Below are 19,080 nucleotides of genomic sequence, written 5' to 3' on the forward strand. Positions count from 1 at the left end.
CAGCGGGCACGATCTCCTGCTTGCCCCATAGAAGGTTGTTCACGCAAATCGGCGTGGAGCAAACCTGGGACTGGCGCCGAGTTCACGTCAATTGGCGTGCAGCGGTCGGCTCAGGGTTAAATAAATTTCCCTATTTTTTTATTTTTTTTTATCCCTCCCTCCCCCAGCTAGCCAATCAGCGTGATCGACAGCAGATCACTTTTGTGCCACCTAGGGGGACAGCTGTGTCACACAGTGCTATACATAGTAAATTTCGCCATCTAACAGTCTCTGAGCGGCGATTGCCGCTGGTAGACTGATGAGCAGAACTCTGTCATTCATACGGAAATGCGCGCGTGATCTCCTGCAATCCCCACCTGCAGCCATTTACGCCAATCGGCGTGGAGCGGTCCTGGGGCTACCGCACTGCTCACGCCAATCGGCGTGGAGCAGTCGTTTAGTGGTTAAATGCATTGGGATTTTCAAATATTTAACAATCTCACTCTATCTATCTCATGACGCACGTCTGATAATATGTCCCTCTACTAATTAGTTTGGAATGTGTCTGTCCTTTTCCAGAAATGGAGTCTGCCGTTTTGACCCAGCAAAGCTGTGACTAATGCTGGGTACACACGTTGAGATTTCCCGCTCGATTCGCGGGATCGAACAGATCGATTTGTTTATTTCAAACATGCTCGATTGGATTTCGATCTTTTTTTTATGTTAAGTATGCAAAATCGATGGCAGAAATGATCGAAATCCAATCGAGCATGTTTAAAATAATCGAATCGAACCGCAAATCGAGCGAGAAAATCTCAACGTGTGTACCCAGCATTACAGAAATATTATCCACTTGACCACTGAGGGGTTTTTACCCCTTAAAGAGAACCTGTACTGAGTAAAAATGTTTAAAATAAGCACGAGTTAACTTCAAATGAACATTGCATAGTTACCTTGCCATCAGTTCCTCTCAGAAGCTCACCATTTTCTTCTGACAATAATCCCTTCCAGTTCTGACAATATTTTGTCAGATCTAAAATATATCAGTTGCTGTCAGTAAAATATCAGTTGCTGTCAGTAATAGCTGAGAGAGGAAAACTGATGTACCAGGTAATGTCCATGTTTCCCTTTGGCTCAAGTGGGCGATGTTACAGTTTAACTGTGTGCTGACCAGAAAGCTGTTATGGGTAATGGCCATTTTCAAAATGGAGGACGGAAAATTCCCTTGATCACAGTGAACACATAGGACGCGGGACAGGAGAAAGACACTGAGGAGTAGACTACATGAAAGGTAAGTATGACTTATTTTGACTTTTAATTTTCAGTTCAGGTTTTCTTTAAGGACCAGAGCAATTTTCACCTGTCAGTGCTCCTTCCATTCTTTCGCCGATAACTTAATCACTACTAATCACAACAAAATGATCTCTATCTTGTTTTTTACGCCACCAATAAGGCTTTCTTTGGGAGGTACATTATGCTAAGAATTATTTTATTCTAAACGCATTTTAATTGGAATAATAAGAAAAAAAATAAAAAAATGTATTAATTCTTAGATTTGGGCCATTATAGTGTTAAAATAAAACGTTCTACTGTGGATAAAAGCCACACATTTTACTTGCCCATTTGTCCCGGTTATGGCAATGGTTAAAAAATGTCCCTACTACAATGTATGGCGCTAATATTTTATCTTTAATCAAAGGTGCATTTTTAAAATTTTGCGTCTATCCTTAATTACAAGCTCATAAATTAACAGTAATATACCCTTTTGACATAAATATTAAAAAAAAGTTCAGTCCCTAAGGTAACTACTTATGTATTTTTTTTGTGTGTATTTTTTTTTCCTATACAAAAAAAAAACTTTGGGTACTATGGGAGGGTGTGGGAGGGAAATAGTTAATCATATACAGTAAGTCAGTGTTTTGTGGATTTTTATTAGATAAAAGTGGATTTTGGTGTAATTTACTATTTGGCCACAAGATGTAAGTACGTGAATCGGAAGTAATGCATGCACTGTAACAACAGGAAGATACAATGAATGCAGTCATCTCATAGACGCCGCCACTCATTGAATCAGTGACTTAGAATAATGAATGGGAACTGCATTCTCAATCATTCATCTCTCCACTAACGGGCGACGACAAGAGCATGCGGTGGCCGACCGCCGCTAAAGACTTATATTCACAGCCCTGGTACTTCAAGTGAAGTTTTGCCGGGCCGTGAATATACTGCACAAGATGCAGTAAATAGTTGATTTAATGCTTATTGAAATATAGAGGACTAATATACCCAATATATTCATTTAAATATAAAGCTTATTTTATAATTCTTCTTTAAACAATTAATCATGTAAGTTACAGTATAATTGCATACTAAAACTAAGTAATTTAAAATAATTTTCTATATTCATTTTATAAAGATTTAAAATCCGCTAGGTGGCATAATACAATAGGAAAAAACCCTTGATAGGATAGGATTTTTGTTTGCATTCCAGATTGCCGCAAAATCAAAACATGACATGATAATATTCTTGCTAATATGCATCTCAAACTTTTACTGGCAGAATCCAGCATTAATATGTATTTCAAATTTATAAAATCTATTATCAGTAGCAAGAAAAAGTATGTGAACCCTTTAGAATTATATGGATTTCTGCACAAATTTGTCATAAAATGTGATCTGATCTTCATTTAAGTCACAACAATAGACAATCACAGTCTGCTTAAACTAATACCACACACATAATTAAATGTTTCCATGTTTTTATTGAACACACCATGTAAACATTCACAGTGCAGGTGGAAATAGTATGTGAACCCTTGGATTAAATAACTGGTTGAACCTTTGGCAGCAATAACTTCAACCAAATGTTTACTGTAGTTGCAGATCAAACCTACACAACGGTCGGGAGTAATTCTTGACTATTCCTCCGTACAGAACTGTTTCAGTTCAGCAATATACTTGGGATGTCTGGTGTAAATTGCTTTCTTGAGGTCATGCCACAGCATCTCAATCAGGTTGAGGTCAAGACTCTGACTGGGCCACTCCAGAAGGCGTATTTTCTTCTTTTTAAGCCATTCTGTTGTTGATTTACTTCTATGCTTTGGGTTGTTGTCCTGTTGCAACACCCATCTTTTGCTGAGCTTCAGCTGGTGGACAGATGGTCTTAAGTTCTCCTGCAAAATGTCTTGATAAACTTTGGAATTCATTATTCCTTCGATGATAGCAATACGTCCAGGACCTGACACAGCAAAGCAGCCCCAAACTATGATTCCCTCACCACCATACTTCACAGTTGGGATGAAGTTTTGATGTTGGTGTGCTGTGCCTCTTTTTCCCCACACATAGTGTTGTGTTTCTTCCAAACAACTCAACTTTGGCTTCATCTGTCCACAGAATATTTTGCCAGTACTGCTGTGGAACATCCAGGTGGTCTTTTGCAAAGTTTAAACGTGCAACAATTTTTTGGGGATAGCAGTGGTTTCCTTTGTGGTATCCTCCCATGAACTCCATTCTTATTTAGTGTTTTACGTATCGTAGATTTGCTAACATGGATGTTAGCATATGCCAGAGACTTTTGTAAGTCTTTAGCTGACACTCTAGGATTCTTCTTCACCTCATTGAGCATTCTCTTGCACTACTCTTGCAGTCATCTTTACAGGACGGCCACTCCTAGGGAGAGTAGCAGCAGTGCTGAACTTTCTCCATTTCTAGACAATTGCAGGGCTTTTGGAGATACTTTTATAACCCTTTCCAGATTTATGCAAGTGAGAGATCTTTTGTGCAAGGCATCATTCACATCAGGCAATGCTTCTTGAGAAAAGCAAAACCCAAAACTGGTGTGTGTGTTTTATAGGGCAGGGCAGATGTAACCAACACCTCCAATCTCATCTCATTGATTGGATTCCAGCTGGATGACACCTCACTCCAGCTAGCTCTTGGAGATGTCATTAGTGTAAGAGTTCACATACTTTTTCCACCTGCACTGTGAATGTTTACATGGTGCGTTCAATAAAAACATGGAAACATTTAATTATTTGTGTGGTATTAGTTTAAGCTGACTGTGATTGTTTATTGTTGTGACTTAGCTGACGATCAGATCACATTTTATGACCAATTTATGCAGAAACCCATATAATTCCAAGGGGTTCACAAACGTTTCCTTGCTACTGTATTTTTGTATGCACATGAAGACTGCTGTATATGATGTGGTTCTTGATTTTGTTTGGATATACCATGATCTGGATAGGGTTTAACAATTATTTCTTTAGAATGAATGTTTTGATTATTAATAACATTTATATGTAATATAACAAAGCATATATGCTTATATGCTTGCTGCAGTAATATGATTTTTAAACTTTTTTCATTGTCAAAATAAACTTAGCATTTCAGCGATGCAGGTAAATTAAACAAAATGTTGTAGCTTCTGTAATTATGTTTCACTGTTGAAAATCCCCAGAACAACACTTGTTCAAGTTACAAGTTGACTCTCAAAGTGAGAGCTAATGTATACTATTGTCAATAAAGAGAGTCAGAAGACATCAGGTTGTTCTCTAGACTAAAGTAAGCCATGCATGGCTTCCACAGATGTCTTATTGGTCGAATCACTAGAGTTACCGTATACTACTCAACAATATGCACCCATTGATCTCTGCTCCTCTTCCACTGGCAACTTGAATGGAAATTTTCCAATGTGTCAGATCAAGTTTTCTTGACGTCATCAAATTGGGACTCGGTATATGCAGCGGGGGAGGCCAGCTGCAGTACGGGGGGGGGGGGGGGGGGAGGGGATCAGACACCAGAGATTATATCCCTGATTAGTGCCAAACACATCCCCACGGATAATGAGCCCAGCTGCATGCAAGCACGCATGCTGTGGTCATAAGTAGGGGAGCACAAAATTTGGACGCATGAGGCAAGTGGATAAAAAGGGCACCGCCATTCACTCCCATAGTAAATATTGTTTGATGGGCGCCGAACAGGAAAAAAGGGCACCGGAGATTATTAACGTTTTCAAATGGCGCTCTGAGATTTTTAATGTTTTCTAACGGCGCTTGTGATGGTTTAAGTTTAAAAAATGCGCCCGTGACGAATAACGTTTACAAAAATACTAAACATATTTATTGTATTTAACTAAAACATTATTTCAAATTTTATCCCTTACTGTTTGTAAAACATTATTATTCACAAAATAAAGCGATCAGTACGTAACATAAATTGTAATATATTTTTTACAGTCACTATTTGTAAAACATTATTCTCCACACAAAAAGCAATCACTAAGGGAGGTTTTAGGGTTAGGCACATCCAGGGGGTCTTAGGGTTAGGTACCACCAGGTGGATCTTAGGTTTAGGCACCACCAGGGGGGTCTTAGGGTTGGGCACCACCAGGGGAGATTTAGGGTTAGGCACCACCAGGGGGGTCTTAGGGTTAGGCACCACCAAGGGGGTCTTAGGGTTAGGCATCACCAGGGGGGGTCTTAGGGTCAGGCACCACCAGGGGGGGTCTTAGGGTTAGGCACCACCAGGGGAGATTTAGAGTTATGGACCACCAGGGGGATCTTAGGGTTAGGCACCACTAGGGGGGTCTAACAGCGCTTGTGATGATTTAAGTTTACAAAATGCGCCCGTGACGAATAACGTTTACAAAAATACTAAACATATTTATTGTAGTTAACTAAAACATTATTTAAAATGTTATCCCTTACTGTTTGTAAAACATTATTATTCACAAAATAAAGCGATCAGTACGTAACGTAAATTGTAATATATTTTTTACTGGTATACACGATGCAATTTCCCGTCAGATAGATGCGTTGAATCAGTTAAGGGGCCCATACACTGGTCGATTTCAGCCATCATCCGATCGAGCAATTCTATCAGAAATCGATTCTTTCAAAACTATTGATCGATTTGTGGCCAATTTCGATCGATTTCAATGGATTTGATCTTTCTGACAGGATGGAAAATCTAGGTCGATCTGCTGCTGGTAGCAGATCCATGGCCCATAGAGTTGCATTGGATCTAATGGTCCAATAATGCATTTAGATAGCTTTCCAATAGATTTCATTCTGAAATCTATTAGAAATCTGTTTCTAGGGCGTGGAACAGGCATCTGACAGAAACCTATCTGATGGTCAAATCTGCAGCAAATCTATAAGTGTATGGCCACCTTTATTTCAGTCAGGTCCGATCTGATCAGAAATAATTGATGCGACCCGTCTATCTGACGTGAAATTGTATGATGTGTACCAGGCATTAGGAAAGGGTGCTAACAAGTGTCCATCCAATTTCAGATGCTGAAACCCAGCTAGCACTGAATTGAAATGTTTGCTATTTCTTCAGTCTCACTAGCCAACCATAACAATCAAAGTTGTCTTGCACTCACAAATGGATCTGCCACTGTCATTAGATGTAGAAGTGTTATAGCTGCAAAGAGGATGACGCCTCCTTTCTTTTACAGTCAAAAGGGAAAGCTGACACTTCCTATAACAATCTTTATCGCTTCATAGAAACCATTAATAAATCGACGTTTTGGGACTGCACAGGGTCTACATATAAGTGGTGGCTAGTCCACAGGGTCGGCCTTTGACCTGAGAGACCAGAGTGATTGCTCAGGGCGCCGGCTTCCAGGGGGGCGCTCGCATGTTATTTTGTGCCACGGCTGCGGGGTCCGGCTGGGTCCATCTCGCTCTTGCGTCTTGCTCTTGCTCTTTGGTGGAACTACCGCCCCAGCAAAGGATGCAGGCACGGGGGGGGGGGGGGGGGAAGGGTCGAAGGGAGAGGAGGCCCGCAGCTCTGGGGCCCACCACCTGCCCGCATGCATTAACAAACAGGCGGACAAGCAGGGCACAAACTGTTTGCATTTCTGTGTGAGAGATAGTTTAATACATTACTGGGCGCCCAAATTTCTATTTTCCATTTGACAATTGTGATGTGGGCCAGGGAGAAACACCCATGTACCCATATAAATAGCAGCTATATGGGTGTAAATAATTGCCTACTGTTTGCAGCTGTATTTTGCATTGTGGATGGCCAGATTTCAACATGTAGCCTCTATTTATATGGGCATCTATGGTGGTTCCTAAAAAAAAGTCATTTTGTTTGTGGTCAATTGCCCAGGGGAGGGGATGGGGGGGCAGATAGGTTGGGGGGGGGGGCATCCCAAAGTGTGTGTGTTTGTGTGTGTGCGCGCGCACGTAAAAAGAGGCTGAAGGGGAAGGGAGGGAAGGGATCCTGTGTAGTTCCGAAATGTTGGCTTTATTATCGGTTTCTTTGAAACAATAAAGATTGTTACAGGAAGTTCCAGCTTTCTCTTTTGGCTCGCGAGCCAACCGGTTCTGTCAGTCTCCCCAGTCTGCTAGTCCTTCCAGCCAGTGTCTCTTGTCCTCTCAGTTCATCTAGCCGGTCCATCTTGTCCTTCCAGTCCATCCTGCAAGTCCTTACTTTAAGACTGTCCTGCCATTCCTTTCTTCCAATCCAGTCCTGGTGATCCTTTCCATTTCCCAAACCGTCCTGCCAGTCCTTCCTTCCTTTCTCTCCTTCTCTTTCCACTCTGTGGGTTTTGCCTTCCTATTTTTCCCACCACTGGTGGGGTTATCCTGGACGTTGTAACCTAGTGGCCACCAGGCAGCAAAGTAGTCCTCCACTCACTACTGATGACGTCCCATCATCCCTTGCAGGGTGCTCAGGTAAAAACATGTGGTCACTTAGACTCCACGCCCTGGGAGCGTCGACACCAACCATTGGTGTCAAGCTCAACAGGGCCCTGAAAGCCCTGGGAAAGATTGGAAACTTCGCAATTTAATGTCGAACTCCTGTTCTCCTGGATTCCAGTCAATATAGCAAAAGTCCTGGCCTCTGTAGACCATCCGCTGATTAAACCCTCTGTAGCAGGGGGGACTCTCTGCTCTGACCTCACTGGGCCATAATCCAGACTTCCGAACCAGCACAGTCGGAGTCTTGGTTTAGGAAAAATAATATTGACCTGGACATACGTATTATACATTTGCTGGGAAATAAAGATTTACATATTGAAAGTTTATTAAAGGATCCAAGGAATCCCAGAAGTTATGCAGTTATACAAATGCAAAGTTATCTGAATAATATAGAAAGTAAAACAGAGGGTTTAAGGGTAACGCTAAATAAATATGAAAAATTAATACTACTACGCCAAAGACCCAAAAAAGTCCTTTCATGCCTTTACTACCTATTGGGAGAGTTTGGTAAGGGTAGAAAACTAAAAAGCTCTGAAAAATGGGAAGTGGAACTTAGCTTATCAATTGACAACACTCTTTGGGCCAGAGCTTTTAAAAACATCTGGCAAATACCTATCAATTAACTCCAGTTAATTCAATACAAGCTACTGAATAGATGGTACCTCTCCCCTGACCGGATGGCTAGAATAAAGGGACGCCATTCTAACGAATGTTGGAGATGTGGGGCAGATGACAGTACTCTTAACTCATATATTCTGGGCATGCCCCGAAATAAAAAAGCTGTGGACTGCCATAATATCTTTTGGCAGGGATGACAATAAACCTTTTAAAGACCTGGAAAGTAAAGCGGTGATTCTTGCGTTAGGGATGAAAACGGTAGCCCCTTATTAAAAGAAGTAGGGGTTTTGGTGGCCAAAAGACTGATTGTGCAGAGATGGAGAGAAGTTGTTACTCCAACCTTGGAGGACTGGATTGGTGGGTTATCCTGTACCCTTGAGGACTGCACTGGACTTATGGAAAAGGGGTCATTATCTAATAAACTAAATGTAATTAGATCCTCTTGGGACAATATACTAATCATGATTATGTGATTCTAGGAGTGATTGATAGGGGAGAATGAAAATAAACTAATGTAGTGTTTGGAGTATAACGAATGGAAAAGCGAGTATGTATATTTAGTAGAGTGTGTTTTTAAGTCAAATATGTATGTATGTATGTAAGTATGAAGAGGCGGAGTATAGATGGTTCTAGCTTAAATTTTTTATCATATGAAGCTTATTTGTAGGAGTTAGGGAATAGTCTAAGACTTGTGTAATCACTAGGCTTGGGAATATTATATAGGCGGAATGGTTTATAACTTTGGTGATCATTTGCCTTCGTTTTTTTTCTTTTTTTTTTTTTTCTCTTTTTTTTCCCATTGTGTTTATTAGAAAGAAAAAAAAAAGCAGGGCCCTGACAATGAACTTATATATACAGTATATTGTGTTTTGGAAGATATAAAAGCTCTTATAGACATTTTCATTTTTGCTTTTATATTTTTGGTTGTATAGAAATGTAAATACCTTTATTTAACCTATAGTGTACAAATGAACCCGTTCTTTGTGTGGCCTTCAATCCAGTGGACAGTAATTACATTGTCACCGTTGGCAAGTCTCATATACACTTTTGGAACTGGAGTGGGTCTCTACTAACAAAGAAACAGGGGATTTTTGGGGTAAGTTATTTTATCTTGTGACATTTCTAGTTTCAGTTTTTATGGTTCTAAATATTTTTTCAGCCACTGTCTTATAAAATAATTTGTGTTTATACTGTTGCTTACCCATTTTTTTGTTTGTTTTTTGTTGCTGTGTTCTCTTGATTTTTTGCTTGATTTAGAAATATAAGAAGCCTCGTTATGTGCAGTGTTTACTATTTGATCGAACTGGTGATGTCCTTACTGGAGATTCTGAGGGGCAGGTGCTGACCTGGGGAAGAAGTGCCGCAGATACAAAAACTTTAGGAAAAGGTGCAAAAGGTGACTTAAGATGTGTATAAATACTTATAATGCTTAATACAATACTAGCTGTCATTATAGGTCTTCAACTTCAACTAAAAAAATTCTCTAAACATTTTTTTGTAAAGTTGCAGCTTTGCCCCATACCCCTTAAATAGAGATTGTATATAGCCACACTAGGTAGGCTCTTTATGGAGAAATTCACAGTAGACTGAGCAGTTATAATAGCCCATGTAACAGCCCCTTGGCCACCAGCTTTCTTATTTCTGGCTTCTTGTCTACTCTGTGCACTGTGTATCTTTTACATAGACATAGTGGTTCACTGGATGGTATGGATCACATAAACTTAATGGTCATGACACTTCTCAGTCTTCCATGGATTATGCCACAAAGAAGGAGTCAAAGGTGGAGACAAATCACTTTTTGCAATGTGATATTTCCCAAAATGCAAAAGTTAATTTGTTGAAAGGAAAGCAGCTACAGCCTCAAAGCATCTACTCAGTCTCCAATTAATTTCTCCATTAAAACGATTCAAAGAGAACATATAGCTTACTCATTCTTTGCAGTGCTGCTAGAGGGAGGCCTCTAATGAAAGTTTTGTGTGGATCTGGGCTTTGAAGTAAACCTTAAACTGAATGTGAAACAAAGCATGTATTAAATGAATGTATTAAATGCATGTACAGATAAAACTGGGCTTTGAAGTAAACCTTAAAGAGACACTGAAGCGAAAAATTTTTATGATATAATGATTTGTATGTGTAGTGTAGCTAAGACGTAAACAATTAGGAGCAGATACATAAATCTAATATTGTTTCCAGTACAGGAAGAGTTAAGAAACTCCAGTTGTTATCTATGCAAAAAAGCTTTTGAGCTCGATGACTTTCAAATATTTTTCAGAATATTTTCTTTGCTACGAATCTTCTAGTAATTATCCGTACTAGACAACTAATTCATTATTTCATAATTTTTTTTTTCGCTTCAGTCTCTTTAAACTGAATGTGAAACAAAAGCACGCATTAAATGCATGTACTGATAAAATAGATGAGCATTTGTTGGTTGTGTTTTCCTTTTTCGTCTGTAGGCTTTTTAATTCATATTTTAAAAGTCTTGCCCTTTGTGTCTGTTCAGGATACAATACAATACAATTTCTATAGCGCTTTTCTCCCATAGGATTTAAAGCGCTTAGGCTCTCTCAGATTCAGTAGTTGGTAGTAGGATGAAGTATTCACACAACAAAAGTTATATTTCTGCAAATGCCAAACTGAACAGGTGGGTTTTCAGTCTGGATTTAAATATGTCCAGGGATGGAGCTGTCCTGATCTGCTGAGGTAAAGAATTCCAAAACGTAGGAGCAGCGTGACAGAAGGCTCTGAGACCAAAAGTTTCCAAGTGGACTCTGGGTATGACTAGATTATTAGAACCTGTGTATCTGAGAATGCGGGGATTACTACGCAGCTGTAACATTTCTTTCATGTATCCAGGGCCCAGATTATTTAGTGATTTAAATGTCAGTAGGCCGATCTTGAACAGGACCCTCCATTTTATAGGTAGCCAGTGAAGGGAATGCCGGACTGGCGTTATGAGGCAGTTACGGAGTTGGTTGGTTAAGTCTGGCCGCAGTACTTTGTATCAGCTCTAGGCGGTACAAGTCCTTTTTTTGGAAGGCCAGTGTAGAGAGCATTGCAGTAGTCCAGTCTGGATGTAATAAAGGCATGAAATAAGGTTGGTAGATCTTCTAGGAGGGGTGAGGTGCTTGATTTTTGCGATGTTCTTCAGGTAAAAATTGGATGATTTCACCACAGCAGAGATCTGAGTTCTGAAGTTTAAATCCCGATCAATTATAACTCCCAAATTTAAATACCGGGGGTAGGGGTTGTCCCGCTCCACAACCTACTACTGCACCCTAAATGTTATATTGAATTTTATACTGTGGCTCTGCTGCATAAGTCCAATGTCACATAACATCAAAAAATTATCCAATATTCATAACAAATGCGCTGCCTCACAGTCCACTAAATTGAAGTCCACAAAGTGCAATCTTTTCCTCCAGTCCAGGTCTTCCACTTTAATGCACCTCAGAAAATAGACAGAAATACACAGATCATCGCACAGGATGTTTGGCCTCAGATTTCTGCCACCATATATCACCCGTGTGGTGTGGTACAATTTCACCTCCTGTGCTTCTTCCACCACCACTAGGAATCTCTCTCACCTTATGGTATAGCTGCCCAGACCCACAGACAGCACGCCCAGCTTCATAATTGCACTGATGGCTTCCCGGCTTCCTTAACTGGTTCAGCACCGAAGTGTCGAAAATCTCATGCATCCGAGCAACGTTCACCTCCCATTCATTCGCCTATAACTTTATTGCTACTTATCACAATGAATTGATCTATATCTTGTTTTTTCTGCCACTAATTAGGCTTTCTTTGGGTAGTACATTTTGCTAAGAATTATTTTTTTCTGCATGCATTTTAACAGGAAGATTAAGAAAGAAATGAAAAAAAAATCATTATTTCTCAGTTTTTGGCCATTATAGTTTGAAATTAATATATGCTACCATAATTAAAACTCATGTATTTTATTTGCCCATCTGTCCTGGTTATTACACCGTTTAAACGATGTCGCTATCACAATTTATGGTGCCGATATTTCATTTAGAAATAAAGGTGCATTTTTTCAATTTGCGTCCATCACTATTTATAAGCTTATAATTTTAAATAATATAATAACATACTCTCTTGACATGCATATTTAAAAAGTTCAGACCCTTGGGTAACTATTTATAATGTTTTTTTTTTTTTTTTATTGTATTCTTTTTTTATGTTTTTTTTAATAAAAAAATGTATGTGAGTAATTTTTGGTGTGGGAGGGAAACTGCTTATTTTAAATGTAAAATAATATTATTGTTTAATTTAAAGTGTATGTGGGTGCAGTTTACTATTTGGCCACAAGATGGCCGCAGTGAAAAAAGTCCTGGATGCGAACAATCTCGCATCCAGGAACTAAAAAGCAGAGGAGAAGTTTCCTGGGGGCAGAAATACCGCGCTCTCTGGATAGAAAGCGTCGGTATTTCTGCGGGGAAGTTAGATCGGTGAATGGGAATTATATTCCCATTCACTGATCGGGGGGCTAGCGGCGGGAGCGCGCGCGGGAGTGCGCCCAATCGCGCGCACCATGCGGCGGGAGCAGCAGTGCCTATCTGGACGAGGAAGCTCGTCCAGATAGGCCGAACTGGTTAAAGGGAACCTTAACTGAGAAGGATATGGATTTTTCCTTTTAAAATAATACCAGTTGCCTGAATCGCCTGCTGATCCTGTGTCTCTAATACTTTTAGCCACAGCCCCTGAACAAGCATGCAGATCAGGTGCTCTGACTGAAGTCAGACTGGATTAGCTGCATGCTTGTTTCAGGGTGTGATTCAGCCACTATTGCAACCACAGAGATCAGCTGGACTGCCAGGCAACTGGTATTGTTTAAAAGGAAACATCCATATCACTCTCAGTTAAGGTTCCCTTTAAACTGGAACACTCCTCCGATTCATGTAAAAGCAAGATGTAAAAAAAAATCATAGCATAGACTGTTTCACCAGTCCTATAGGGGACGCCTCTGCCAGTTATATCACCGTGAGATATTTATTGTAGGGACCACCTCAGCATGCTGGGCACCCAGCACCACCAGGGATTGTGCTCACCTTCTATATATGCTGCCCCAACCACAGACAGCTTCAACGCTTATGTGCACAATCCTCTTAGAGAATGGTCCTTCTCCTCTCCTATGACCAATACCTCACAGGCCCGGCAGATATCAGACCAACTGCAACTGGATAAGCTTCAATAGTATAAAACCTTTTAATAACATCTAATATAAAAGTAGCGTATAAAGGTAGCGCTACTCACAAACATCTAAAGAATCAAGCATATAAAAACTCAGTGGACGTCTCCTCCATGCACTGCAGCACTTCCTTCCTTTAGCCACGCCCAACGCGTTTTCTCACACGACTCATCAGGGGCTCTGATCGGGATTGGTGTGCATTCAAAATCATCCATTATTTAAAATCACTTATTCCGTATCCCCATATATATAATACATGCTTCATACCTCACAGCGCTAGAACGCTGCACGCATTCCCTCCCATCTATGTTCCTCGTTTAATTATCTAAAAAAAATAATATTTACCATCTTGCGCCGATCCCCTTACAGGCTTCCGCCTCCCCAGTTTGCTCCAACTAAGGTGCGCATACGTCACTTCCGCTTCCTATTATAACTCACACGAGATCTCTCAACCATTGCTCCTCTGCACAGCGCGGCCATCATCATAGCAACGCGTGCTCGCGGGAATTCAAAGACTCCATAGTTTATCTTTACCATGGCAACCCAATGCAATATATACGGCTGCACTACAACTAGCAGTTTAGAGCCCGCACCTCCCATTTACAATATCATTTCTACGGGACACGTGCAGCTCTTCTTGCGCCATTTACATTTTACATAAATCCATACAAATCAACTTATTTCCCAATTAATTAATACAACTATATAGTGCCCCATTCTAATATTCCCACCTACTACCTATATTATTTTTTTCATATTTATTTACTCAGTGCCACCTTCTATAACATTATATAACATTATCTCTACAATAAACTATGTGAACTTGTGTCATATCTATGTGACCATCAGTATTAATTTATGTCAATATATCCTTTTTACCCATCATATTATTTAGAGTACACTCAGTATTTGTGTCCCTAGAACCTCCTAATCACCTCACTATCCCTTTACCATAAATTGCACTCCCCATTTTTCCATTTTTTCTTTCTGATCCCCCCCCCCCCTCCCACACACACACACACACACACACACAAGTGATCAACATTAACCCCTTCATATGTGCTCTGCAATACCAAGACAGCCCCTATACTTACCAGTAACAGTGTTACTCCAACTCTTAAACTGTATATTCTCAACTCTTATCAGGTATGCATACCATATTAATATAACCATAATAATCAATACAACCAAAAACTATAAAATTTTCACTGCAATCTGTGACCCCATCTATTATCACTATGCCCCCTCAACAACTCATCCCCATCAATCATTAGATATGAAGCAATTAATGTCAATTTCTACATTGAGACCCAGAGGTTGCAAAGTCTTCATTTTAAAAATCCATTGAGTCTCTAATTTAGAGACTTCCCTAGTTTTGTGATACCCCCGCCATTTAAGAGACAATTTTTGCAATGCTGTAAACTGCAATAAAGTAGGATCCCGGTTGTGGTGAGTATTAAAATGTTTGGACAAATTATGCCCCTCTACCCCATTTTCTATATTTCTTATGTGTTCAGACATTCTCTCTTTGAGTTTTCTTGTGGTCCACTCTATATATTGGTGTCCACATGGACACCAAGCCATGTAAACCACATGTGTGTAATTGCAGGTGATACATTCTTTAATCTTAAAACATTCTCCCGTTGTCTGAGACGCAACCATATTCATTTTCTTTGATTTTGTTTTACAACAGGCATTGCAAGTTCTGCATGTGAATAAAAAAACACCTGCCCCAACAGATCTCCCCTAGCCCCTCTGTGGTCATCCACATAAGTGGGGACCACCAACCATTGCAGATTTTGGGCTCTTTTATATACAAATCTAGGATGAGGGGGAAGGTGGTATGCTAATATATGATCGCTCATCAATACATTCCAATGCTGCCTAATAATTCTTTCCACTTGTTTGTATTGGGCTTTATAATCAAACACGATGGAAAAACCAAAATCAGTGGAACTCTCTCTCCTCGGTGGCTTATCTGCTAACACCTCCGACCTGTGCATTTGTTGAACCTTCCCCAATTCTCCAAACAGCATGTTCCTTTCATATCCTTTTTCTTCAAATCTACTCACCAGCATTAAACTCTGTTCAATGAAATCACTTTCCTTTGTACAATTTCTCTTCATACATATGAATTGACTCTTAGGTATATTCTTTAACGAGGTTCTATGATGGCAACCAGTATTAGGTATATATCCATTCCTATCAGTTTTTTTAAAATGGGTCTTGGTTCCCACACCTGTACCTTCACTATATATAGTTAAATCCAAAAAATCAATAGTTTGCATATCCCACATCACATCTAACCGGATGCCCAGTGTGTTCATATTCAGTCCCTTCACATACTCAGATAGCAGATCTTCTTCCCCCTCCCATACCCACAACAGGTCATCAATATACTGCCACCAGTGTTTGATATATCCACTTTCTTGCAATCCCAATACATATTTCTCCCATTTCCCCATAAAGATGTTTGCATAACCGGGTGCTAGTACTTACCTCATACTGTTTATAATTGGGAATTACCCGCATATAGTAGCTTGAACTGTGATTGGTTGCCCATAGACTTGATAATCACATACACAACAATTTGATCACACAAAACTGGAGAAACCTGAAAATAAAATATATTTATACACTGAGCAGAAATATAAATGCAACACTTTCGGTTTTGTTCCTATTTTGCATTAGCTGAACTCAAAGATCTGAGGCATTTTCTACTTAAACAAAAGACCAATTAATCTCAAATATTGTTTACAAATCTGTCTAAATCTGTCTTAGTGAGCACTTCTCCTTTGCTGAGATAAACCATCCCCCCTCAAGGTGCTGATTAGACAATTTTCTGACAGATTTACTGTCAGATCGATTATTTCCAACAGGTCTGATTTCTATCGATTTTCTGTTCACTTGTAGGGAAAAGCGATCGATAATTTCCAACAGATCCAATCTGATTTCCAATCAATTTTCCGATCTGACAGTAAATCTGTCAGAAAATTGTATAGTGTGTACCTAGCATAAGACTGGCTACAATACACTCTGAAATGTGCACAGTTTTGCCTAACGGGTGGGCGGGGGGGACCAGTCAGTATCTGGTATGGCCACCATTTGCCTGACGCAGTGCGACCCATTCCCATCGCATAGAGTTGATCAAGTTCACCTGATCCACAGCTGGTAAATTTCACTTACCAAGCAGTGCTTAGGCTTCCTTCAGCCTCCTTAGGGCCACTTGGCCCTCGCCATCTCCCCGGGTGGCCCTGGTCCTCTGCAATTCAGCCCGTAAGCCTGTCCGAGTCGGACGAGTGGCCCTAAGGGGGCTTAAGAAAGCCCCAGGTTAGAATAGAACCTGAGGCGTTTCTCGTCTCAGGTTCCCTTTAGTGAATTGAGGCATGTTTGTTTGGTAAATTACCAAACTTCTGCCTCATGCAAAAAATCTTTAGTTAATTTTGAAAAAAAAGTGTAAAATACTGAATGCAGTATTTTACCGACCAAAATGATTTTACCGACCTGCCCTTACTGAACTGAGGCCATAGTGGTGTTTTTGAAAGACATACGGTACATGCTCTAGCCTCCATCATCAAGCAACAGCCTGTCAGTTTCTTTCCTGGACAAGTCTCAGTTCTATTTTATTATTATTATTATTATTTATTGTATTTATAAAGCGCCAACATATTACACAGCGCTGCACAATAGATAAAAGGGTTAACATACAAGGTAGGACATACAGGTGTTAAGCTTGGAGGTGTAATCTCCACAGTCAGCATGCAACACATAAGCTGACATGAAGGAGGTACACACACCAGCACAAGGAATCAGGATATCCCCAGTTTAGTGGAGGAGAGGACTGACTCCAATAGGAGATTGTGGTGCACAGAGCCGGTGCAGATCCGAACAGCCACAAACAACACTTTCGTAATAACGTCTCAGCGCAAAGTAGCGCTGAGCGCATAAACCAGGACTGAGGAGATCAGGACAGGTAGACAGAATGAACGCTTGCTTAACTAGCCACTACTTAGTGACAGCAAGCGTCCACAATAAAACAGACTGGAATGAGGTAGCCAATGCGTTTGCAGCGATGGCGTGCCTCACCAAGACAGGACAGGATAGTCAGGAAATAGCAGGATCAAGATAGATGAACGTAACACAGATAAATATACAATAAGTATGATTTCCTAGCGTATTACAATTACAGCTATCAATGAAACTATTTGTAACGTCTGACTAACATATGTATATATCGGCAATGAACCGATATATGACATAAGCAGGAACTCTGACTAAGACTGGAGTAATACAGGGAACAGGACTCAGAAGGATTCGCTATCTCTTCGCAGAGATGAACGCAATCCACAAACAGGACCAGGAACAGGATAACTAGCTCAGCGTGCTGGAACGCTGACTAACGGAACACAGGATATAAACAGTTCGTGTACGTATATATCAGCGATGTATCAACATAACACGAATACAAGGAAAATAATAAACGTGCAAGTATGCGTATATATTGGCGATTAACCAATATATGACACAAGACAAGCAAAGTAACAACTTCTAGAAACAAGAGCAGAACTAGGAGGACTCGCTGACCCCTTCGCAGGAGTCAGCGCAGTCCACACGGACTAGGAACGAGGTGGGGCACGAGCAGAGTAACAGACAGAATCTGAGACTATGGTAGCCCATGAGGCATTGCAGGAAGCAGTTCTTTATACTGAGGTCATCCAATGGGAGCAGACCTGCAGATTCCCACACAAGTGAATGGTAATTAATCACAGGCTGATAGCAGGAAAAGGCAGACAATGATATGCAGCCTGCAGGAAAGGGATTGCCCCTCCATTGCAGCAGACAATGTTTGTTTACACAAAAGCATATTAAACTGTCATTAACTTCAGAGCGACTGCAGATGGAATCAGCAACTAGTTTAAGTGCAAACCAAACTATGCAAGCAAATGCATGTAATGACATTAGAACTGCTTGGTTTGCAATACCACTGCAGTCAGCAGTAAACGCTGCAGAAGCGATCATAACAACAGGAAACTCACAACAAAACAAGATCATGCAAATGATTTGATAATACAGTGTCATAGGTCAAAATAGAGATTGTTCTAGTCCACAAAAGGGGTGATTGTCAGTAAGATTGCATAATCAAGCTGGAAACACTAAAGGTAGCCATACACTGGTCGATTTGCCATCAGATTCGACCAACAGACAGATCCCTATCTGATCGAATCTGATCAGAGAGGGATTGTATGGCTACCTTTACTGCAAACAGATTGTGAACCGATTTCAGCCTGAAACCGTTCACAATCTGTTGTGGTGGTGGTGGTGCTGCCGCCGCTCCCCCCGCCCGCATACATTACCTGCTCCGCCGGCGCGACTCCCGTGTCTCCGCTCTTCTTCTCCGTCTCCGCTCTGGTCTGGTCTCCGGCATGCTTCCCTTCTTCCTGTCTGGGGGAAGTTTAAACAGTAGAGCGCCCTCTACTATTTAAACTTCCTGCCGGGACAGGAAGAAGGGAAGCATGCCGGAGACCAGAGCGGAGACGGAGAAGAAGAGCGGAGACA

General features: G+C 40.6%; 1 protein-coding gene across 2 annotated transcripts in view; it reads left to right on the plus strand.

The window, feature by feature from the left end:
- Positions 1–19,080, plus strand: part of EML3 (EMAP like 3) — a 375,337-nt gene that overhangs the window by 240,605 nt on the left and 115,652 nt on the right. For both annotated transcript variants that reach the window (XM_068260560.1, XM_068260561.1), the window contains exons 12-13: positions 9,277–9,411; positions 9,573–9,711. In XM_068260560.1, the coding sequence (XP_068116661.1) occupies positions 9,277–9,411; positions 9,573–9,711 (274 nt within the window). The remainder of the gene's footprint in view (positions 1–9,276; positions 9,412–9,572; positions 9,712–19,080) is intronic.

This window comes from Hyperolius riggenbachi, chromosome 11, assembly GCF_040937935.1.
Source record: "Hyperolius riggenbachi isolate aHypRig1 chromosome 11, aHypRig1.pri, whole genome shotgun sequence".
Lineage (NCBI taxonomy): Eukaryota > Metazoa > Chordata > Amphibia > Anura > Hyperoliidae > Hyperolius > Hyperolius riggenbachi.